Source organism: Suncus etruscus, chromosome 3 (genome assembly GCF_024139225.1).
Source record: "Suncus etruscus isolate mSunEtr1 chromosome 3, mSunEtr1.pri.cur, whole genome shotgun sequence".
NCBI lineage: Eukaryota > Metazoa > Chordata > Mammalia > Eulipotyphla > Soricidae > Suncus > Suncus etruscus.
This window is the reverse complement of record NC_064850.1, coordinates 60,440,004-60,458,752: the sequence shown is the minus strand read 5'-3', so window position 1 is coordinate 60,458,752 and position 18,749 is coordinate 60,440,004. Positions and strand designations below refer to the sequence as shown.

Sequence of the window (18,749 nt, the reverse complement as noted above, 5' to 3'; positions counted from 1 at the left end):
ATTGACATTTTTCTTATGATTTATTTATAGTCTAGTGTTATTAATACAGACTGCAGTTAGTTTTCTATTAAATATGATTCTTTTGTCAGAACCTCATGTATACATAAACTTTGCTTTATTTTTTATTCAATTAGATTTTTGTGGAAGTTTCGAAATAAACTTTTGCTTCCTTGCATTTTCTGCTATTTTTCTATAGCAAAAATTAATGAATGATGCTTTCTCTACATATAATTTTGGACCAATATTCTGTCTAAAATTCTCATTATTGATAGATTTTTTTACATTATTTGAAGGTTTTGTGATGAAGATCAAAGTGTTCCTTTAGTTCTCTTCCTTTTCACAAGCTTCACTTTTTGATTTTTTTTTAGAATAAGAATTGAATTTTATGTAAACCATCCTGATATATTAAGAGGCTTGTTAGTTACCAATACTGCTACTTGGGTTAGCTTGACTTTTTGGCTCTATAAGAAATGAATTCTTGGATGGAATGATAAGACAGCAGCACCCTAGATAGTCCTCCCAGCAACCAGGTGTGATTCCTCCCCAAGTGCACAGCCAAGAAAAAGCCTTGAAAATCACCTCATGTGGTTCCAAAACAAAAACAAGTTCCCCAAAATGAAACCTTATTAAACTTATTTAAATTCATTGCAGAATGATTAAAAGAGTTTTGAAATCTCATGGTCTGGTTTTAGAAATAGCACAGTCATTCATTTTATATGGTGTTCTATAGGAATGGATCAAATAAGAGCAACTAAAATTACTTTCAAATGTAAAAAATGGGCATATAATAAAAAGTATTACAACCATAAGCCTTTATCATTTTTCTACTCTGTCTGAACATGTTTTAATTTATCATTAGCACTTCAACAAGAAATCGCTGAATAAAACATATTCTCTGTAATAAAGCACTGAGGTCAGCAAACTTAGTCTAATTCTACTTTTTACATTTCAATTTATGTTTATATATAAACCATATATATAGTCTATTATCGGTAAGCTTGCTTTTGTTAAAGTTCTTCTCTAAGCAGTCTCAACACTAGTTTAAAATCTTTATGATTTAGGGGCATTAGCTGTGCCGCAAGCGATAGGGCGTTTGTCTTCCACACAGTTAACCTAGGATGGACTGTAGTTTGATCACTCAGCATCCCATATGGTCCCCCATTTCAGAAGAGTTTTCTGAATGCATAGCTAGGAATAACCCCTGAGCATCCATCACCATGTGTGGTCCAAATAGCAAAAGATAAAATAAAATAAAATAAACCTTTCATAATTTAGAGGCCAGAGAAATAATACATTGGATAGAGCATTTGCCTTGCATGCAGTCTAATCTCTAGCATAGGTCCCATGAGTACCTCTAGGAACAACCCCTAGCATAGCCAGGCATGACCCAAATCATTTTTTTCTTTAAAATATTTATGATATACAAGCTGTTTCTAATCATAATTTAAAATGACCATTCTGTACAAGAAATGGGTTTCTGATATGCATGAAAGCACTTCAGCAAATCGCAGTGTTAAAGATAAACAGAAAGGAAAAAGCAGAGAAAAAAGAGAAAAATAAAGAGAAGAAATAAGTGCCGTAGAGGTAGGCAGGGAGCAGGGCAGGGCAGAGGAAAACTGGGGACATGAAGGCAGAAACTTGGCACTGGTGAAGGGATGGTTTTGTATTTTAAATGATGAAAACTCTATCCTTTATTATTATTATTATTATTTTGGTTTGGGGGCCACACTTGGTGAGGCTCAGGGGTTATTCCAGGCTTTGTGCTTAGAAATCGCTCCTGGCTTGGGGGACTATATGGGATGCTGGAGATTGAACCCTGGGTCAACCATGTGCGAGGCAAATGCCCTACCACTGCGCTATGGCTCCAGTCCTATCAATCCTGAACTATTTTTTAACTGTGTATCTCATAGTGATTCAATTAAAGAATTTTTTTAAAGAAAAGTGGAGAACTAAAAAAATAAAATAGAAGCTTTGTAGAATCTGTCTATAGTCACACAGCTTCTTCCTTTGACCCAAGCCTAGCATACTATCACTATTAAATGCCACATTTTAGAGGCAGTTATTCACATAGGAGTTTTATTTTAGTGGCACACTTAGTGGGGCTCATAGGTTATTCCTGATTCTGCATGGACACAGTTTTGGTAATGCTTAGGGAGGGAATGCAGGGGCTCAAACCCATGATGGTTTCATTCAAGAAAGCACTGTACCTGCTGTAAAAGTTCTCTGGCCTCATGACATATTATTATTTTTGAATGATGCATGTACAGTAATGCAGATTCATTACCTTGATCACTTTTTTGTTACAGCTGTGAACTGCTTTCCAATTTTATTACTGTAATCAACTAACCATGTCTGTAATTAATTTGAACAACAGCACCAACCTAGAGCTATAAAACTAACCAGTTAGAAAGCTACTGAATTACAAAAAAGAGTTTCAAATGTTTCATATTTTCCTAGAAAATTATTATTTCATTTCCTCTATATCATAAAATTATTGGGTGAACTAAAGAATAAAGTTTTCCTAACAATTTATCAAATAACAACATACCAAATGTTTGTAATATTTCTTATAAATGTATTAAAGTGTTAAGAGTTGTCCAATAAGCTGTTTACCTGTCCATTTTCTTATTTAGTTCAAAAAAAGGACACAAATATCTATGGAATAACAACTGATGCTGTAATACAGTTGTGGTGATCTACCATTAGTAGCCAGCCATAACTTAAATTACACATTTTCTTTATATTTATTTTACACATTAAAATCTTTTGCATACTGATCAGTTTCCTCAAATACATGTTTTGTTAACTAATTCTGTACTTATGGGTGGAATAAATCTTGATGTCTTTTACGTAATAACTACCTGGATATATTTTTCTTCATGAAAGATCTAATTTAATTATGATATCCTCTCTCAATGAGCTCTGAGTCATAAAAAAGGAATATATATATAAAAATTCCATATAAAAAATAAAACCATCATTAGAAATGAATTAATGAACAGAATGGCATTTTGCTGTGAATTATGGTTTAAGGAAAGTCTACATCTTTCAGTCTCATCCCTCCACAAAACAAAAATAACTGCACTGCACTTCTCCACATATGTGTTGATCCTAGGACTCAGTTCCTATGGATTTATATGGCTTTGGGACAAGAGACATTTCAAGGGGCTGGAATACATGTACTGTATGCTGGAGTCCTGGGTTTATTCTCTGGCCCTTAATGGTCCTCAGATTATCACCAGATGCAAACCCAAGACACTACACTTGGAGTAGCTCCTGTGTCCTGCCTGTGTGACCCAAAATCAAATAAGTAAAAAGAACTTAAGCAGCTGAAATAATAGCATGTCACCAAGACATAAATGACATAGGTGCTTCCTCTTTTGTTTCAGTTCCCTAAGTTTGGAGAAAGTCAGCTGCTTTTCCAGAAAACTACATCCAAGACAAATAATAATGAACTGTTGATGTTTCCTGCCAAAGGCACATGAGCATAGCATCCTGGAAGCTAGTCCTCTAGCTATTAGATATTTGCAGCCCAGAAAACACCCCATGTGCACCCAGGAGAGTGGACTTCTGAATTAGTCCTTAAGTCACTCCCAACTTCCTGAGTCACAGAAAAATAAGAAATTTGGGGCTGGGAGCTGAACCACACTGCCTGTCAGGTGGGGGGTGGGGATTGACCCAGGCCCACCCAGACAAGAAGTACTCTGCCACTGCTGCTGTGACAGACAGGCTAAGTCTAAGAGGTAAACCATGCCCCTGTCTGGCAAGTAGAGGAGTGCTGGAAATTGACCCAGGCCCCAACCTCCACCACACTTTCTGACAGAGGAAGAGGAGAAACATTGCTGTGGTTGGGCAAGGTAGAGGGGACCTATGCTTTCTGGGAGGTAGTGAAAGAGGAGACTTGTGGGCAGGGCCAAACCTCAGCAACCTCAGCCATCTTACACACCTAGACCTGCACTCCAGAGTAGGGACCCACACCATTGACACAGGTGACAAAGGAGGGCTGAAAACTGAAGGCATTACACTCCAAACCAAACCACCAAATGCAAAGAAATATGGGTAAAATAAGGAAGACACTAATAACTGGGGATATGGAGAGAAATCCTAGCAAGTTTCCAAGTCCACCAAAATGCATTGGCATCATAGTTGAGAACCTAAAATCAACAATGAAAGCCCATGGCAAAGGAAATCAAAGGAGTCACTAGCCAGCAAATTCAAGAAATTCATAGATGAACAAATCAACCAACTTAAAGAACTTTTACAGAAGATGAAAGCATCCATGCAAATGGGATTAAAAAATAAAACATATTAGCAAGTCATAATAGCAAAATCACACAGTTGGAGAATCGCATGAAAATACTTGAAGAAAATCTGCGAACCAATAATGACATAGAAGTCAATAAGGAAAATAAAGGTAAAGCATTGGAAGAAAAAGTTAGGTATTTAATGAACACAAATAAAAGAAATAATCTACAGATTGTAGGAATACAAGAAGGGGAGGAAATAGGAAAAGGGGAAGAACAAGTGGTCAGGAATAAAAAAAAAAAAAGCAGAAAACTTTCCCACCATCTGGAAAGAGGATGCAAATCCAGGTACAAATCCAGGAGGTAAAAAGAGTCCCTATTAAAATAGACCCTAATAAACCAACACCAAGATATATAGTAAACAAAATGGCAAAAAAAAAAAAATAGAAAGATGAACTCCTTAAAGCAATAAGTGAGAAAAAAGCTTCAAATAAAAAAGGAACATAATAATCATTTCATCTCCCATTTGAAACAATTCAAGCAAGAAGACAGTGGAATGACATATTTAAATGACTGAATGAAAGAAACTTCCAACCTAGAGTCCACTACCTGGCAAAACTCTCATTTATATGGGAGGGAGGACTAAAAATATTCCCAGACAAAAAAGAACTTGCATTATTTGTGCGAACAAAATCAATTCTAAATATTCTACTCAGAGATAAATTACACAATCCAAATCCCTGATTGTAACAATATCCACCCTACACAATACAACTGAACAACAGTCCTCTCTGTCAATAATCTCCTTAAATGTCAATAGACTAAACTCTCCCATTAAAAGACACATAGTGGACAGTTGGATTAGAAAACAAAAACTGAATTTCTGCTTCCTGTAGAAAACACACCTACAAGTGCAGGATAGACACAGGCTTAGAATAAAAGGATGAAAATAAATTACTCAAGCCAATGGAAAATAAAAAAAATCTGGACCGCCATTCTTATATTAGACCAAATTGCATTCAACCTCAAGAAAGTAATCAGAGACAAAGAGGGTCACTACTTACTGATCAGGGAAACACTAGACCAAGAAGTACTAATTCTGTTCAATATTTATGCACCAAATTCAGAGCCAGAAAAATATGTAAGTCATTTGCTTGCAAACCTGGAGAAACATATGGAAGGAAATGTGATAGTAGTTGGAGATCTCAATACTCCACTATCACTGCTGAACAGATCCACCAGACAGAAAAGTAGCAATGAAATAAGAGCCCCAAATGAGAAATTAGAAGAACTAGGGCTAATAGACTTATATAGAGTCTTCTACCCTCAGAAAGCAGAATACACATTCTTCTCAAGTGCACATAGAACCTTCTCTAGAATAGACCAGACCTTAGGATATAAATCTTACTTGGATAAAGTTACAAATATAAGGATTATTAGAAGCAGCCTATCAGATATCTATGCAACAGAGTTCAAGATTGACTGTCAAAAGAAGTTATGGAGAAAATCCAACAACTGGAGATTAAGCAACATGCTGCTCAACTACAGCTGGATCAGAGAGGAACTCAAGGAAGAAATAAAAAGATTGCTTGAGACAAACAATAATGAAGATACAAATTGTTTAAATCTGTGGGACACAACAAAAGCAGTAATTAGGGGAAACATAGCAATAAGACTTATATCAGGAAAGAGGAAAATGACAAGACAACAATTATACGAACACCTTAAAAAACTGTAAAAACAGCAGCAAAGAAACCCAAACACAACCAGAAGACAAGAAATAATAAAAACCAGAGCAGACATAAACAACACAGAAACGAAAAAAACAATACAAAAAATCAGTGAGTCTAGGAATTGTTTTTTTTTTTAAACAATAAACAAGATAGACAAACTGGGGGCTGGACAGGTAGCGCTAGAGGTAAGGTTTCTGCCTTGCAAGCGCTAGCCAAGGAAAGACCACGTTTCGATCCTCCAGGTGTCCCTTATGGTCCCCCCAAGCTAGGGGCAATTTCTGAGTGCTTAACCACGAGTAACCCCTGAGCATCAAACGGGTGTGCCCCCCTTTAAAAAAAACCCCCAAAATAATCAACCAAAGATAGAAAAACCACTGGCAAGACTCACCAAAACAAACAAACAAACAAAAAACAAAACCCCCCAATAAATCCCAAATAAATCAGATCACAAAAGAAAGGAGAGAGATTACAACAGAACCCCCATGAAATCCAGCACATCATGAGGACTTATTATGAATAACTATATTCAGTCAAGTTAGAGAACAGGAAGAAACTAAGAGATTCTTGGAAAAATGTCATCTTCCAAGACTGCATAAGGAGGATGTAGAAAGCCTAAACAGGCCAATCACATCCAAGGAAATTGTATCAGTAACTAAGAAACTAATGCTGAAACCTTCATTGTAGCAAGGCCCAATCCCATCACTGACAAAATGCCCAGAAACTGGGAAAACCTCCCAACTGCGATGCACCAACCAATTCTCTTGTATTTGATTTATTAACTTTTTTAACTTATTTTTACTATATTTACCTAATTTTCTATTCTCCTCTCTTTTATCTTTTGCTCTCCCTTCCTCCTTTTCTTAAGCTATATCTAAGCTAATTATTTATCTTAATTCAACCAGTCCTTAAGAGCTCAGACCCATCCTATTAGGGTCAGATCTTTAACACCATCTTAAAAATAGATCACTAATGTATGTCTTTATGTGGGTATAAGCATAGAGAGAAGACATCTATATGAGAGCCAAACCTAAATTGTAAACAATCCATGCCTATAGTGTATATAACCCTTCCTATAAACTATCTCTCCCCACTCCTTCAGAAATCCTACTATCCTTTCACCCCCCCCATTTCCAATATCCTGCCTTATTAATTCTCTTTACCCTCCGTTCTTAACCCATTAGGTATCAAGACCAACCTCCTGCTCCAATAAGCCATCACCCAACTCCCAAGCGAATGGACACCCACTCAGTCTCACATCTCATCCCCCAGCAAGAAACTACAATCAACACCCCTACTGACTCATGCTCTGTGGCCCTCTTTCTCGCACACCCCCTTCAAATGTGGATTGTTGCTTGTTACCAGACTCAGCTCCACATGGACCTTAGTGCAAGAACTCTACCCAAGCCCTTTCTGCTGCAAATCATTTCTCAAACTCAACAAGACCAGGGTGTGTGATGAAAATGTGCCTGAGTTTCCACCCTAACAAAATTATCTCAAAAGACAATGGGGAAAGCCTACATTTCCTTTATAAGTTTAAGACCTATATAATACTACCTCTTAACCTCTTAACCTATTTCCCCAAATCTAATGTCTCCTGCATCACTTTGTTCCCTTAATTACTTTTTAATTACTTTTTTAAACTCATTTTTATTTATTTTTTTCTTTATATATATTGTCTTGTTTTTGTTTTTTTCTCTTCATTAACTTCACCTGTTTTGGTTCTGCTTGGTACAAAAACCTACAAGAAAGGATCTTGCCTGGGATAGAAGCTCAAGTCGAAAATATGGCACAGTATACTCACCCCCAAATGCACCAGCAATATAATATGACACAATTGCTTTCTGCAAAGGCATACTGAGAAATGGGAAATTTTACATATAGAAACAAGCTCTTATATATTAGGGATAAGATCTCATACATTTTACAATACAGGGGCACCTCCCACCTTGAACATATTTCAGTTGGACCCAACTTTGACTCCAGGTGATTAGACAGCGACCATCCAACCCCAAACCCTAGATCCCAGACATAGAACTGACACAGTTCTCCGCAACAGCTCCAGGAACAAAACTCCCTCTGGGACATTCTTAATACTGCTCTGACACCAATATGTGCCCGTTTTGATATGACATCCTGAGAATGAGGAAATGACAACAACTTGACCTAAGAGCAGGTTGTCTTACCTCACCACCTAACGATAAGATGAAATCAGAAGACATGTCTTTCTTTGATCTGTGCAAAAGCCAAGATCGCTATCTACAAAACACTGACTGACCACCATCTCTGGGCAGAACATATCATGGGACCAAAAAAAAAAAAAAAAAAAAAAAACAAGACCCTAGTCTATGCTTTGGCTTACCATCTGTACAACAACCAAGATCTCTAATTCCAAAGGTCTGACTGAAATAATTGCAATTGAGCATTATCTTCTGGAAACATAATGAAAGACTCTATCCTATGCTTTGTCTTGGAATCTGAGCAAAATCCTAGAAGATCAACTACAGGAGACTAATTAAAACAACAGTGATGGAAAAGATCTTCTAGAACCATAAAGAATCCATCCCTGGCTTCATCCTATGACCTGTGCAAATACCAAGATCTCTAGCTACAGAGACCTGATTTTATCATCCATGACTGAACGGAAAGTTTTCAGACACCACAAAAGGACCTAGGGGAGAATAAACGAACAAGTACAGAGCCTGTAGTTATTCCCATGACAGTATACTTCTAGGGCAGAAAAACCCTGTCCCTTTTAGGCCAAGGGAATTTCCTTTCTAATCTCACCAATATTTACTGTGCTTGAGCAAGAAAAAGCACAAATTAATTTTGGAGTTTTGTTATTATTTGTTTTTTTTTCTCGTATTTTTTGTGTGCTTTGTTTTGTTTTTATTTCAGGATCATTTTTATGTATGGTTGCTGTCTTTATTACTGTGGTGCTTTTCTAGTTTTTGTTTGATTTTTTTATTGTTGTTAAGGTTTTTATTCCTTTTCCCCTTTCTTTTCTATTTTTCTTTTTTATATTAATATATTTATTTAAATACCTTGATTACAAATATGATTGTAGTTGGGTTTCAGTCATGTATAGAATGAAGACTCTCCCATTTTTTTTAACTTCTTTGATTTTTTTGCCCCAATTAATTTTTTTTTCCTTCATACAGAATCACATAACTTGAACCATATTGTTATGCCACACAAATTGAGGGGGAAATAATGGAGGGTACCAAGACCAAACAGTTGTATGAACATCAAATAGAATTAAAAAATTATCAGACTTAAACACCAAATCCAAAGCCAATGACAACAGAATCGATACCCAATCTACAACAAGCTAGACACAGAGGGGATCACTTATACTAGTAGCCTGGGGGTAAAGGAGGGAGATATAGGATACATGCTGGGAACAGGGGTGGAGAGAGAACAACATTGGTGGTGGGAATGCCCCTGATCCAATGTCACTATGTACCTAAAATATTACTGTGAAAGATTTGCAATCCACTTTGGTCAAAATAAAAAAAAAATAAAAACAAACAAAAAATTAAGAAATTTGTTCTATGGAGTCAATATGTTGGAGGAATTGTTCCCAGAATATATAGACAATATACAAATGTTAGATGGTTATATTATCCTCAGTTTTTACTTATATAGTAGCACTACATAGGATAAATAGATATATCCACATGTAAATTTGGCTAGCATGTAAATGTTTTATACTTAAAAAATATAGTTTTGATTCTGTTTAGAACTAGATACCTTGAAAAAACAAAGAATTCCATTAAAGCTTCTATTTTCTAATGAACAAAAGACAAATATTTAGATTATTGTGTCCAGTTTATTTATGTTTAGATATAGTTTCTGTGACATATCCTGCAGTGCTAAAAGATTACTCCTAGTTCTGCACTCAAAGATCACTCCTGGCTGGGATCAGGGACCATATGGCCAGCCAGATAGCAAAACTTGGTTGACAGCATGAATGGCAATTTTCCTACCTGTTTACTAATCACTCTGCCCCATCCATACATGTTTATGTTTAAGACAAAGTAATTTCATAACTAAGAAGTAAATAATTCTATAAGTGAAACTTACAAATACATCTTGGAGCTGGTACCCATCCGGTGTCTGTGCATTTTACTTTAGTATCCTGAGTTGAAGGGTGAAAGTCATCTTTGCATTCATATGTGATTAAATCATCACCTCTATATATGGGTTTTTCAGGTTTGTAGGAACCATTTGGAATATAAGGACGAGTACAAGCTATTTCTGAAAAGAAAAATAAAAGAGAAAGAGAGGCAGAGAAGAAAAATTATTAACCATTGAAATAAGTACACTAAAAATATAGAAGTGGACATAACATTTTTTATCTGTTAAAAAGAAACACAACCTCATGTATTTCCTGCTATGTGACTCATAGTTTCTTTCATTCTCTTTGAATTGATATATGATTATCTACTCTGGATTCCTGAATTTGTTTTTATTTTTCACCATCAAATACTTACTGATAGAGTTTCTATTTGGGGGGGGGGGTTCGTTGTTCCTTTTTTTTTTTTTTTGGACCATACCCAGTGATGCTCAGGGGTTTCTCCTGGCTACGCTCACAGATTGCTCCTGGCTTGGGGAACCATATGGGATACCGGTGGATTGGATTCGTCCTTGGTTAGCCCGTGCAAGACAAACGCCTTACCATCTGCACCACTGATCTGGCCTCTGTTGTTCTTGATGTTTATTTTTTTGAAGTGCCATCGTCATTGTTATTATATTACATCTGTGGCCAACGAAATATTGTACTAAATTGTCTATTGAGAGTTTCTTCATCTGGTATTAATATATTGTAACTTTTAAAGTATAATCTGACCTATGATCAGCAATGTAATTGTTTGAGTGTTGTTTATTACATGATAGTCAAGAAGATTATTGTAAACCTAATTCTGGTAAATTTATTTTATAAAATATTGGATGAGGTATTAAAATTTTCTGATTTTGTGTATGTCTTTATTTAAAAGTATCATACCAATTACTCTTAAAAGAAGACTTGCAGAATAGTTTCAGGATAGGTTGTATTTTATAAGTTGCCATAACTAAAAATAAGCCAACAGAATGTATTTTTATACATGTTTGAAGTAAGATAGGTTTTGTTGAGACTTACTTAGAAGGATATGAAGGGAGAAGAAAAGGAAGATTGTGTTCTAGAGACAACATGGGCTTTTCTCTAAAGTGGAAATAGCAAGCAAAAATAGAGACACAAGCAAATTATGTAGGTATGTGTTCAAGGGAGAACACAGTTTTGAAGAGCAAGCCTACAACCATATAGAATGTATACTCCTAGAGAACTGGTAAAGACATAAATGAAATACAACATTACCTTTACAAGATGGGCTTGGACTCCATCCATTTTTAGTGCAAATGGCTTCTCCTCTTTCACCAAAATTATAGCCTTTGTTACATTTATATTGAAATCGTTCATTTTCCTTATAAATTGTCTTCTGAGATATAGGGTTCCCATTTAGAATGTTTGGTAATTTACATGAAATTTCTAAATACAAGATTAAATTCCAAAAGGTTTATAGAAATATTAAAATCTTGTAATGCAGAATAAGACATATTTTGTCTCCCATTTGATCAAAGCAAGCAAATTTTTTTGTTTTGTTTCAATGCTTGATAGACAATCTATTTGTAGCTCTTAATACTTATTTATTTTGAAGTTTCTAGAAAACCACTAGCATACTCAGAGCATAACGCCTGGCCAAGGTATCACTCCTGGCCAAATTTAGGGGTGTCATCTCAATTGTTGAGGATAAAATTTTGGTCAGTCAAATAGAAAGCAAGAATCAAATATTATCTCTTTAGTTCTTAATATTTATTTTTCAAGGAATATGAAATTATTATAAAATTATCTTACCATGGGGCCAGAGAAAGAGAACAGCATTTGAGGCACATCCTTGAATGAGGCTAAGCTCACCTAAAACCTCAGCACCTCATGGTCTCTTGAGCAATATATGATGCAGCCTTGGAAGATCCAAGCATCACCAGGTAGAAATTTGGAAGTCCCCGAGTCTTGCTGGGGCTACCCTGGTAATCCATATTACTTCAGGGTCTTGCCTACATTTTGAGTACCTCTCAATGCACCACAAGCCTGATGGCAAAGAATTTCTAGGAGGCAAGGAGTTGCTTCAGCTTCCTGACCACCATTTGGAAGGCTCCTCTAGCAAACATTATGTTAATAATTTAAATTAACTAAGAACAAATAATTCTTCTTAATACAAATTGTGTCAATAAGTATTCATCATTTATATATGATGAGAAATATAGACCTAGGATTATGGTATGTTTACTATATAACCCACATTTATTACGTATTTTTGAGTTTTTCATCAATCACTTTTTCAATTCAGATTTGGTAATTTAACTCATTTTATATCTCTGAAAAGCAACCGTCAGAGTCAAAGATCTGGTTCATTTAATACTCAGGCCCAGCAAGGTTGGGATAACCAGAAACTCCTAGAATTGTAGGAAGGGAGTTATAAGTCACCAGGGTCATAATTTAGGGTCCAAGACATGCTAGCCATCTGCTCTACTCTCCAAGCTTTCTCTCTCTCTCCAGGCCCCGATCTTCTGCTTTTACAGGTCTGCTCCAGCCAAGTTTGCTGTCAAAAAGTTGCCATCATTTTTTCTTTTATTAATAAAAATTTTAATCAAACATCTGTGAGATACACAATTATAAATTGTTCATGAGTTTCAGTCATACAATGACCAATACTCATTCCTTTAACAGTGCATATTTCCCACCACCAAAGTCCTCAGTTTCCCTCACATCTTCATTCTGCTTACCTCTCTGACAGTCATTTTTCTTTTCTCTTGCTTTCTTTTCTCATTTATGCCAATAATCATTTATACTCTCCATCTTTCTCTAACATTTTCCTGACTATAGCAAGCAGCAATAATATCAACCATCCTTCTTACCTGCCTTTCTAGTATGTTTTCCTGCATGTAATTTAATTAACTATTTTATTTCTTGTTATATTATGATTTTATTAAAAATGCTGCATTATCCTCATTGTGAGTTAAAGCATCAACATGATGCATGCTTAGAACTTGGTACCAGTCTTTCTTCAAGTCATTCATTTGGATGCTTGCATCCAACAGATACATCCTATTGAGATGCATGATCCACTGAAAACAAATAAAACTTGGCACCTCAGACTCAATGGAACCTAATGACTTTTAACTTTCCTTAAACTTCTTCTGAAATATTTTTATTCTTCTCTTATAGCTTATCTAATGCATCAGTCATTCCAGAAAGTTTTATATCTGAGCAGAAATGTAAATGTTAGAAGAAAATCCTATCCATGAGATTCTAGAGAGCAAAAGCTACATTGAATGAAATATAGGGATCAAAATTGCCTCATTAGACAGTTCTTAAAAGAAAAACCTTCCCCTGCCTCTCACTGCAAAGCTGATTAGACTTAGAAGTGCACAAAATTTGGAGATTTTAGAAAATATTTACATTAGATTGGTAAAAATGTCTGTAAAAATGTCACTATGCAGTAGGGACTCAGGGGAAAATAGGATCATAATGTTTGATTACATATGTCCATGTAATCAAATTTGTCATGATGATAATTAGCAGGATTACAGATAAAAAACTTTTAATTTACAGTTTTCTGTAAAATTCTTTAAAAATGTTAAATGTTTGGTAGCTGCAATACAGAGCAGCAGCAATGATTATAATAAACTTACAATATCAAGTTGTCATTTCTTAGTAGTGCTATTCTAAAAAATTCACTGTGTTGTGTTAGTGCAAGTAAATGATGAGACACTGACTTTTCAGATTAAATAAAATAGTTTACTCTGGAAGCTGATATGTAGTGGAAATATTGTTCAACATTTTACTTTAATCACATGAGTTGACTACAGTCATTTTTCCTTGTTTATATTTTTTGTTTATTTATTTGATTGTTGTTGTTGTTTTTTGTCACACCCAGTGATGCTCTGGGCTCACCCCAGCCCTTTGCTCAGGAGACCATATGTAATATCAGGAAACAAACTATCGATGGCTGAGTGCAAGACACACACTTTAACCCCTGTGCTCACTTTGGCACATTCTGAAATTCAATTATGGTTAAGAGCATAGAGGGTGGATTCAGATCATCCATGTTTGAATCTGACTACTTTTGTCATGAGCATGTGATTTTACTTCTTTGCCCATCAGCTTGCCCAATACTAAAAATGAGGTGAAAATAATTAATCTTATAAATATTATGAAGTAAAAATAAAGACAGAATGTAAAGAACTTAGATGAATTCCTATAAAATATAAGTGAGTTAGTAGTGTTAATATTTATGCTATTTTAGGATGCACAATGTTTTGGAATGCCTTTTATCATGGAAAAAGTCATACAAATACTGGGGCAAATAAAAAATGTGTACCTTACCCACACATTCTGGGATAGCCTCATTCCAATCACCATTTGTTGAGCAATGTATTTCTTTAGGCCCATCAAGCATGAAGCCTGAATTACACTCAAAACGCACCACTTGTCCATAGGAAAATTCCCGATCCATATCTAGTACACCAACGACTTTCCCATTCCTTGGTTCTGTCACTGGTGAACACTTGACAACTGAAAAAGCAAAAGCAAAAAACCAGTTTTTCTAAAAAAAAATGAAAACATTGTCATGATAGATATATAGGCCAGTGTATTTAGAATGATCAGTAATAAATTATCAATACAAAAAGTACTTAAAATATTAAAGAAAAAGTGACATAAAATGGTAGAGTACATTACTTGCATGTGTGAAAGACTGTCTTGTTTAATTGAGAATGAAAACAGATAATTAAATATAAAATTTCCATTTATGCCTCAAAATGTTTAATACAAAATGAAATAAGATATGCAATTATGATATTATCTTCACTGAAAAGCAGTCTTACAATGTCCTACCTCGTACAACAGTGCTCAAGCAAGCTGATCTGAATACTTATTTGGAATGGGTTTAGAATATCATTGAGGTTATGGAATTTAGGTTAGGACCCAATGATAAATACCCATTAATGAAATTCAGTGACACCTCCCTCCCCTATCACCCCAGATATACTGGTCTTAAGTCACCAAAACTTTCAGTGTTCAACAAACACATTAGGTAATTCCAATTTAAATGTTTTAATTTACATTCCAATTGAGATATTTAAGTGTCCCTAAGACATTTACCTCCTTCTTCTAATTACCACAAATGAGGAGAATGCTCCTCTTCAGGAACCAGGCTTTTTGAGTGACAATCTTTATTCCTCTTCTTCTTCTTCATCTCCTTTTACTTGTTCATTTCTTCCAGTTCTCATCATCACCATCCTCTTCTTTCTGTTATCCTCTCCCTCCCATTCCCTTTCTACTTATCGTGACATGAAGATGTACTATTCTTACTGATATTTTCATTGCAATGTTGACTAGAGATTAGCAGCTCAAAATTGCAAACAAATTCCATGTTTTTTTTTTTTTATGAAAACTTTCCTATTACATCGTGTGTTCCTAAACACTGATAGTACATCAAAGTCTTTTCATGTCAGGTGTGAGGGGAAATATGCCTAAAAACATATTTTCTACTTCAGCAGTTACTAGCAAGCAATGGATAGCTACTAGATGTATTCCTTCTCATTCACACATCTAAAATTCCTAGCTTTATTTTAAAGTGATACTGGGGGCCTGGAGAGATAGCACAGTGGTGTTTGCCTTGCAAGCAGCCGATCCAGGACCAAAGGTGGTTGGTTCAAATCCCGGTATCCCGGTGTCCCATATGGTCCCCCGTGCCTGCCAGGAGCTATTTCTGAGCAGACAGCCAGGAGTAACCCCTGAGCATTGCCGGGTGTGGCCCAAAAACTAAATAAATAAATAAATAAATAAATAAATAAATAAATAAATAAATAAATAAATAAATAAATAAATAAAATAAAGTGATACTGGTATTTTGCCAAGTGGTTCAAATCCAGAAGTAAAGAAAATAAGTGATGTTTCTTGAAATAAAAATAATGTAGTACTAAAATATTGGATATCCATTCTGTACCGCATCAGAAACCACAGAAGTAATTTGAGTAAGAAATATTAAATTAGCCCCTTTCAGCTAAAAATCTTATATATTTAAGGACTGTGATATACTTGTAAAGTAGCTGGACATTTACCTTCACATAAAGGAACATCATTAGTCCATCCATCTGCATCACATTCCCGGTAATTGACCCGGCCCAGTAACTGATACCTGTAATAGAAAATACCAGCATAGAGTGAGTCAGTTTTTGTTTATGTGGAGCTTCATGCTTAATACCTTTCTGAATGTGTACAAGACCCCACTTCATGGAAAATTAACTATATATATTCATTTAGTTTTTCTTTCTCTTCTCTTTCTGTAGTTTCCTTATAGGCTTTTTTGTTTTGTTTTCTTTTGTTTTGTTTCAGTTTGGATCACATGCTGCTTTGCCCAGGGGATAATCCTGGCTAAGCAGAAATAAATTATTCCTGGCAAGGCCAAGGGGGACTATATGGGATGACAGTGAGGAAGCCCTAACTAATTATCTGCACGGCTAGCACCTACCCCAAAGCACACCAGCCTCAAAACTTTTTTCTATTTTTGAGTTTTTTGCTTTTATTAAGATAAGCCTTCAAATCCTCAAGTACATGAGTGAGTAATAAAATTATTTATTTTTATTTCATGGGATCACACTCAAAGATACTCAGACCTTACTCCTGGCTCTGTCATCAGAGGTCACTCCTGGCATTGCTTAGGGTACTGTATGTGATGCCAGGTTCAGAGTATGCAAGTTGCCCCAGCCTATGTAGAACAAAGCTTTAGTTCCTGGTCTCTGACACAAACACATTTTTTATAGGTGACAATTTTAAATTTTTCTGAGTCAGTGTATGTTACACTTACATTGATAATAAATTCCTTAAACTACCACTAAGATTAAAAGCTAAAATTAAGGAGCCAGAGCAGTGGCACAAGCAGTAAGGCTTGCCTTGGGCACGCTAGCCTAGGAAGAACTGCAGTCCGACCCCCAGCATCCCATATGGTCCCCCAAGCCAGGAGCAATTTCTGAGCGCATAGCCAGGAGTAACCCCTGAGCGTCACTGGTGTGGTTGAAACCCCCCCCCCAAAAAAAAAGCTAAAATCAAAGTAATAGCCAACAGCTAACCACAAATTTTCAAGTACTTATTGGATACTTATAATATCACAGAAATTGTTTTAAACTGTTTTTCCTGCCAACCCAATGTTGTGACTGATGTCTTTTTGCTTCTGTAAAGGAAAACATGTGAAAGAAGAGATAGTTTTACATGAGAGATACATGAACATATACAAACATCAAATGGACTCGCTTAGGAAATCTAACTCCAAAGTCTAAGCTGTTAAAATCGAGAAATAAATCAGAAAATATGGGCTGCATTGATAATACATTGGGTAGGATACTCTTCTTGCAAGTGGCCAACCCAGGTTCAACCCCTGACTTCTCTTGAGCTCCACCAGGATTAATTTCTAAGTGCAGAGACAGAAGTAACCATTGAACACTGCAGGGTGTGTTCCTCAAACAAACAAAATAAAAGAAGAAATAAATCAGAAAATAATATTTCATGTATCTTCTTAATGTTATTTAGATGTATGTGGTCTAATTTATAATATTTCTGGTTTTCCCATTAAAGGAAGTTTATTTACAATAATTTGTCATGTGACTTCTAATAGTAGGACACAAAGAACACTGAGTAGTTATAAAAGAGACTAGTGTGTGAAGATCTTATAGCAGCATTTTGGTCCACAAGATGAGAATCAGTTGAAGATCCTGGAACCTTAATTTTTCTATTTATGGGTTACCTCTGACACTGCTCCAACAATGCTCAGTGCTTGTGGGGATTTCTTCTGGCAGTATGCTAGGGATCAAGTAGAACCAGAACCTGAACTCAGACCCCCCATCTGCAAGGCACAGGTATAGAATATTGGACTAACTTTCCAGGTTCCAAATACAGGGTCATTAAAACTGATAGTGATGTTTTAAGTGTAGGTGTCTTGCTTATTCTAAGTATTATTATCTTATCAAATAGGCCCGCATAATCTAATGTTGCTTCCTTTCCCACTGTCCCTGATACACACTGCTCTGAACAGAACAGAACGAAGTGATTGGAGCAAACCTTTATTTATGTATTTACTATTTTCCTAAGACTATTAACATAGTCTTAGAGAGTAATTATAATTCATTTAATAGCTAATGAATGTGAGGAAAATAAAGACAAAACTAACCTACCTATCTTCTTTTTGCCTTCTGGAAAGAGATAGCAGAGACAGTCTGGACCTGGCATGACCCAACTCTCAGAGGAAGGGGAACATAAGCTCACACCTTCTCTGAGTTCAGTACAGCATCTTCCTTCTGCTGAACTTTCTCATGGCACGGTTTTGATCCTGCCTTTGCTCTGAATGGCATTGATAGATAGATATACACCTCTATCTAGATCCATATTGATATCCATACATATCTATGATGTGATTAAAGTACCAAAATTAGCACAGTTATAGTTCCACCACTGGTTCTGCTTGCTAGGTTGGCATGACTTGCTCAACTGATTTATCTCACCCAACAAATCTTGCTTGCTTCTTCAAGCCATGATGTCAAATCCATGTTTCTCTAATTACTAGTCTTTTAAAACTTTTTTTTTTTTTTTTTGCTTTTGAACTATGGCCCCCTGAGCACCCAGTGATGATAGGGTTTACTCAAGGCATTGAACTCAGGAATCACTCCTGGCAGTGCT

At 35.8% G+C, this 18,749-nt stretch overlaps 1 protein-coding gene across 1 annotated transcript in view; it reads right to left on the bottom strand.

Moving 5' to 3' along the window:
• Positions 1–18,749, bottom strand: part of CFH (complement factor H) — a 66,311-nt gene that overhangs the window by 33,354 nt on the left and 14,208 nt on the right. Inside the window, exons 4-7 of the mRNA XM_049769749.1 lie at positions 16,142–16,218; positions 14,403–14,591; positions 11,334–11,504; positions 10,061–10,234 (exon numbers count right to left, since the gene is read on the bottom strand). Coding sequence (XP_049625706.1) covers positions 10,061–10,234; positions 11,334–11,504; positions 14,403–14,591; positions 16,142–16,218 — 611 coding nt within the window. The remainder of the gene's footprint in view (positions 1–10,060; positions 10,235–11,333; positions 11,505–14,402; positions 14,592–16,141; positions 16,219–18,749) is intronic.